Source organism: Protopterus annectens, chromosome 7.part0 (assembly GCF_019279795.1).
Source record: "Protopterus annectens isolate FY-2018-M chromosome 7.part0, PAN1.0, whole genome shotgun sequence".
Lineage (NCBI taxonomy): Eukaryota > Metazoa > Chordata > Ceratodontiformes > Protopteridae > Protopterus > Protopterus annectens.
Window position 1 is genome coordinate 1,208,591,595 of NC_056739.1, and position 6,000 is coordinate 1,208,597,594.

At 38.0% G+C, this 6,000-nt stretch overlaps 1 protein-coding gene across 2 annotated transcripts in view; it reads left to right on the plus strand.

Annotated features, from left to right (window-relative positions):
- LOC122806973 overlaps nt 1-5,324 on the plus strand; it is a 362,457-nt gene extending 357,133 nt beyond the window's left edge. For both annotated transcript variants that reach the window (XM_044077830.1, XM_044077831.1), the window contains one exon: nt 4,283-5,324. In XM_044077830.1, the coding sequence (XP_043933765.1) occupies nt 4,283-4,758 (476 nt within the window). In that variant the 3' untranslated portion in view covers nt 4,759-5,324. The remainder of the gene's footprint in view (nt 1-4,282) is intronic.
- The last annotated feature ends 676 nt before the right edge of the window (nt 5,325-6,000 follow it).

The window sequence follows — 6,000 nt, forward strand, 5'->3', positions numbered from 1 at the left end:
AAATCAAATAGCCCTCTAAATACTAGAATCAGAGACCTAAATCTACTTAAACAAATAAACAAAACAAGGTAGACAGACAGAGATTTGTCACACAGCATTTACTTCTTCTCCAAAACAAACTCCATCTCCAAATTAGGCAGTGTGATTCCTTCAAAAGAGGGCTACGTAACTGGATGGACATTCATAAAGTCACCCTAGTATGACTAGCCTTTTCCTTCTTGAAAAGGGGTGTAATGCCTAGGGTGGGTACTGGCCTCCTAGGCCAGTTGCCTTGTACTTTCTATGATTTCTACAATTTCAATGAACTCCTGATAGAGCATTATCTCTCCATTTAGCCTGCAAACTACAGTAGAAGTCAGTGATGCCAGGAATAGTACCAAGAGAGCAAACATTTGCCAGTGTTGCAATAATCTGGCAGTTGTGAAAATCCATGAGCACTGAAGTGCCACAAAGATTTTAATTTTAATTAATTTATTTTTAGTTGGGTACATGGACTTGTTTACAGGTCTTTCGCAATTAGAGGCTGAGCCACAAAAGCAAAGGCAAATGCAGTACTAATGGATAGTTTACAGTAGCCAATTAATCACAAGTGAGGGAAGAATGAAGAACACAAAGAAAATTGATTCAGAATGAACAGAACTCCATCCTCAAATACAATAATCATAGGTCAGGCCTGAACTCTGAACCAAAATACTAAGCAATAAGCCACCATGCTGTCTAAGAATAACAATTAGCAGCCACGAAGCTCAAAGGTCAGCTCTTGGGGACTTCTGTACTTTTATCTTTCGTAAACATTCTGTGCAAATCGCTGATCTATGGTTCAGAAGCAAGGCATCGGATTATGCTAATGAGAACCTAGTAACAAAACTGAATCAGGGAGCTATTAGGTGCTGCTGGGATGGTAGAATGAGTGATCAGCATGCACACACATACACACACAGTAACACATGGCCCCTAATCTTGATGACAAAGAATCTACCATGGTAAGGTGACCCCCTCCCCACCTCTTGTAGAATGTATCACAAGTGAAAGTTTTAGGACTTTATTTATCTGAGCAGTGCCATCCTTCCACTAGTACAAAACATATTTATGTGCTAAACTTGTATGCATTGAACAGACTTAGGTATGAGTCTGAAAGCAGTAGACGTTTGCTTGACTTGTGTATTATGATAAAATTATTTACCTGTCATAAGTAGGCATTCATCTCTTATAGTTGTGTTATTAGTAATTAGGTCCACAGATTTCACTGAGTTAAGTGTGGGTTTTGTGGCACACTGGGTTCTGAACTCCTGGAAATGTAACATTACACATAAACAGTACAAGGTAGTGCATAGGGTTATGCAGGCTCCTTTCTATATGAATCATCTACAGTAGTCTCAGCACAGAGTGAAAATAAACTAAGATATGGCTATTAGTGTGTGATAAACATCCTGATGCGGTGCTTTTAGAATGAGTTTTTCAAATATTATAAACTAACATATGTTATATATTATTTGTGAAAATGTTATATAAACTAAGTACAACTGATGACATTGTAAGATAATGATTTCTGTTTTATAACATTTGAAACAATGTGTTGAAGAGAAATGTTTATTTAAAGTTTCATAGACATTTTTCTGTACTGATTTCTTTAAAACTGTTCCATAATAATTTATTTGTATTTATTTTATTTTACATTTGTTGACCTGGCTAGTCCAACTGGATATATGTCCATTTTCAGTAGCGGCCCAGGGAGATAAGCTCCACAAAAAGAATAATAATAGCAACTTCAGGTACAGTAATTATACAGACTAGAATACAATTGTTATATAGCGCCATAGCAAAAATTATAATGGAGCATATTTTTAAAAGAAAGAGTCAGAAAAGCAAATATTGGTATATATCAGGTGGAAACAAGTTCATACAGTCAAGAAGTTTACTATAGAAGTACGTAGTCTATAGCGGTTCCTATGAAAGAGTATGATTTTTACAGACTTTAATTAGCTTAACAGGTCCTACTCTCTAAGGTTGAAGAAAGAGTTTGACATAAAATAGCAATAGTGAGATAAGTAGACAGTAGACCTAGCTGGAGGGGATTATAAGTCTTGGTAACTACATGGGCATAGCCAGTGGATTTTGAAGTCATAGCCGGTGGGGATTATTAGTCTGGGTAACTACATGGGCATAGCCAGTGGATTCTGAGGTCATAGCCGGAGGGGATTATTAGTCTGGGTAAGTACATGGGCATAGCCAGTGGATTTGAGGTCATAGCTGGAGGGGATTATTAGTCTGGGTAACTACATGGGCATAGCCAGTGGATTTTGAGGTCATAGCCAGAGGGGATTATTAGTCTGGGTAACTACACGGCATAGCCAGTGGATTTTGAAGTCATAGCCGGAGGGGATTATTAGTCTGGGTAACTACATGGGCATAGCCAGTGGAGTTTGAGGTCATAGCCGGAGGAGATTATTAGTCTGGGTAACTACATGGGCATAGCCAGTGGATTTTGAGGTCATAGTCGGAGGGGACTATTAGTCTGGGTAAGTACATGGGCATAGCCAGTGGATTTTGAGGTCATAGCCGGAGGGGATTATTAGTCTGGGTAACTACATGGGCATAGCCAGTGGATTTTGAGGTCATAGCCGGAGGGGATTATTAGTCTGGGTAACTACATGGGCATAGCCAGTGGATTTTGAGGTCATAGCCGGAGGGGATTATTAGTCTGGGTAACTACATGGGCATAGCCAGTGGAGTTTGAGGTCATAGCCGGAGGGGACTATTACTCTGGGTAACTACATGGGCATAGCCAGTGGAGTTTGAGGTCATAGCCGGAGGGGATTATTAGTCTGGGTAACTACATGGGCATAGCCAGTGGAGTTTGAGGTCATAGCCGAAGGGGATTATTAGTCTGGGTAACTACATGGGCATAGCCAGTGGAGTTTGAGGTCATAGCCGGAGGGGATTATTAGTCTGGGTAACTACATGGGCATAGCCAGTGGATTTTGAGGTCATAGCCGGAGGGGATTATTAGTCTGGGTAAGTACATGGGCATAGCCAGTGGAGTTTGAGGTCATAGCCGGAGGGGATTATTAGTCTGGGTAACTACATGGGCATAGCCAGTGGAGTTTGAGGTCTTCTTTAAGTTGCTTTTTGAAAAGTAGTATAGAAGAAAGGGATGAGAGTTCACTGGGAAGCAGATTCCAGGTTTTTCCCACGGTGTTGGAGAACAGTGAATCCCCAGCCTTGTTTTTGGATTTAAGTATGGTTACTAGTACTTTATTTGCTGAGCGAAGGGTTGTAAGATTGTTGTAGGGGGTGAGAAGGCTAGTAAGTATCGGAGTATTACTGGGATGATAAAGGATCTGTGGGCAATAATAAGTTGATGAAATAGAAGCTGATTATGTAGGTCCAGGTATCCTCGTTGCTTTAGGTTTTGACAGTGGTGGGTTCTAAATGAGGAACCAGTAGCAAATCTTGCAATGTTATTGTAGGAGGTTGCCAGTTTGTTGAGGTTGTTTTTTTGATAGATTGGTATAGATGGGTGAGGCATAGAGGAGGGTAGAGATAAGATGGGTATGGTCAATAGTAGTTTTAACTATTGGTGTAAGGAAGGATTTAATCCTGTAGAGGGAGCCTAGTTTTCTATTAACTGATTTTATAGTAGTGTTGATATGTGCGTCAAAGTTAAGATTGTGGTCTATTGTTACACCTAAGAGTTTGGTGGTTGGGTCTGGAGATATGACAGTGCCATTACTGGATATAACTGTAAAGTCTATTGGGGAGGACTTTTGTGTGGGGGTGAAGAGCAGTAATTTTGTCTTTCTGGGATTCAGGAGGAGACAGCGCTGTAAGAACCAGTTTTCAACTAAGTTAAATACTTTTTGGGTGAGGGAGTGGAGTTCAGGTGAAGAGGTAGCGGAGCATATTAATGTGGAGTCATCTGCATATTGTATAACTTTCTGATTGTACATCTTAGTGTAGTATATATTAGTATATTATATTTTTGTTTACAAAAACATTTTATAATATATAAAATGCTTGAGCTTGCTGACCTTAAATGTACTCTCAAAACTGCAATTTTTATCATCAGGTGAAAGTATAAATTTCGAACACATATGCTCATCTAGCAATAGATATCTCTGCTTCATTATACAACAAGTATAACCATGTTTATCCCATTAACTAATCTGCATTAGATCAATATATATGTCCTAGATTTAGTAAAGCAACATGTTTACTTACTAGTTCATAGTGCTTTAAACAAAAGTAATGTTATCACTATGCTGTATTTTTAACTTCACAGATATTACCCTACTAGACAGAAAAGACATAGAACAACATGGAAATTTGTACTCAGATGTTGAGCCCCTCTACCTCGATCTAACTCAACAAAAGTATGACATACCTGTCAGCCTAGATGAATACTGCAGTCAGCTGCCTGTTTCTTCAGCAGTCAGCTATGATCTACCACCTCTGCCTATAAAAAAGCCTGCCATTAAAGTACCCAAACTACCAGACCATCCAGAAAAGATTCCAAAGAAACTGACTAATGTGAATGATATTCCAGAAGATTTGCACACTCTTGATACTGAGGGGCTATGCGATTGCTTGATCTTACTGAACATGGAAAAGTATACAGACAACTTCCGGAAGGAACAGATCGATGGTCATCTGCTGTTTGACTTGGAAAAGGACATGATGAGAATCTGTCTTGGCATGAATGAATTGCACATCTCAAAGCTTTTAAGGTTTCGCTCTGGATGGAGACCCACTGTATGAAGATGGGAATCACAAAAATCCCACAACACCGTTTTCATTTTCAGAACATCTTAAGGAACATGGACTTCATTTCAGAATATATGTACTAATTAGACCTTAAGTCATACTTAAAAGATCTCTTACATTTGCAGGAAAATGACATTGCTCTTTCCTTATACATTGCTTTGCAACTTTCTGGGCACAATGAAAACTAAAAATATCACCATTACGATGAAGCATAATTAGTAGTTGTTTAAGTATATATATATTTTAAGTATCCATAGTTAAATATACTTTAACTGTCCTGACATTCCTTATTTCATGATATTAACAAAAGTATCAATGACAACATGATTTATTTAGATGTTAATATTCTTATCCTACTTGTTAGTTGAGAGTATGTAAATAGAGATAGGACTGCTTCATATGATTTGCTGAATAGCTATCATTAAGATTTAGCATACTTATTAGCAATACAGGTTGTACACAACTTTATAACAGTGTGTAAATTACCTCAAGGAATGCAACTGACTTTTATATTAGTTGCTAGTGATATACAATAAACATTTATTCCATTAATAATGTTATTTAACATTTGTTAATCAGATCATTTTTGGTAGGTTATGCCTTGTCAATGCACCATATTTTCTTTAATCAAATGCTGTTATAGCTATCTGGTTAAAAAAGGATCACACAGTGATGCAGTTCTTACTTAGATCAATAACTGGTTATTGTGGGCAGTGATAGGAACCACTAGAAACATATAAAAAGCTACTTCAGAAAATAGAAACTGGATGTATTAATGAAACCTGTGTATTCTCCCTATTTGGTATTATTTCCATGTTAATGTTCTGTTTCAAACTATGTGTATTTTATCATATTTCATATGTACCTGTGTATAATCAGAAGACTTGTCACAGGGTATTCTACAGCCTAGAGCTTGTCTGCCCAGGCCTTCATTACAAAATGGCTTGAATCAGCCCAGTCAATAAAGCACTGCAAATAAATGGAATATATAAATAAAACAGTCTTCACAATTCACTAGAAATAAACAATAGTACAAAGGGCCGGCCACTGAGTGTGCTATTACACATGTCATAAGAAAATATTAATTATGCTTCCATCTCAACTGCATGTCAGGAATACTGCTGCATGGTATACTAGCAAGCCCCATTCTAAAATGAGCACAGGTTATCAAAGATCAGTTTGTGGGTGCTTGGAGCCAACATAATTCTTGGCATACCTAAGGAATGGGAAAGGCTG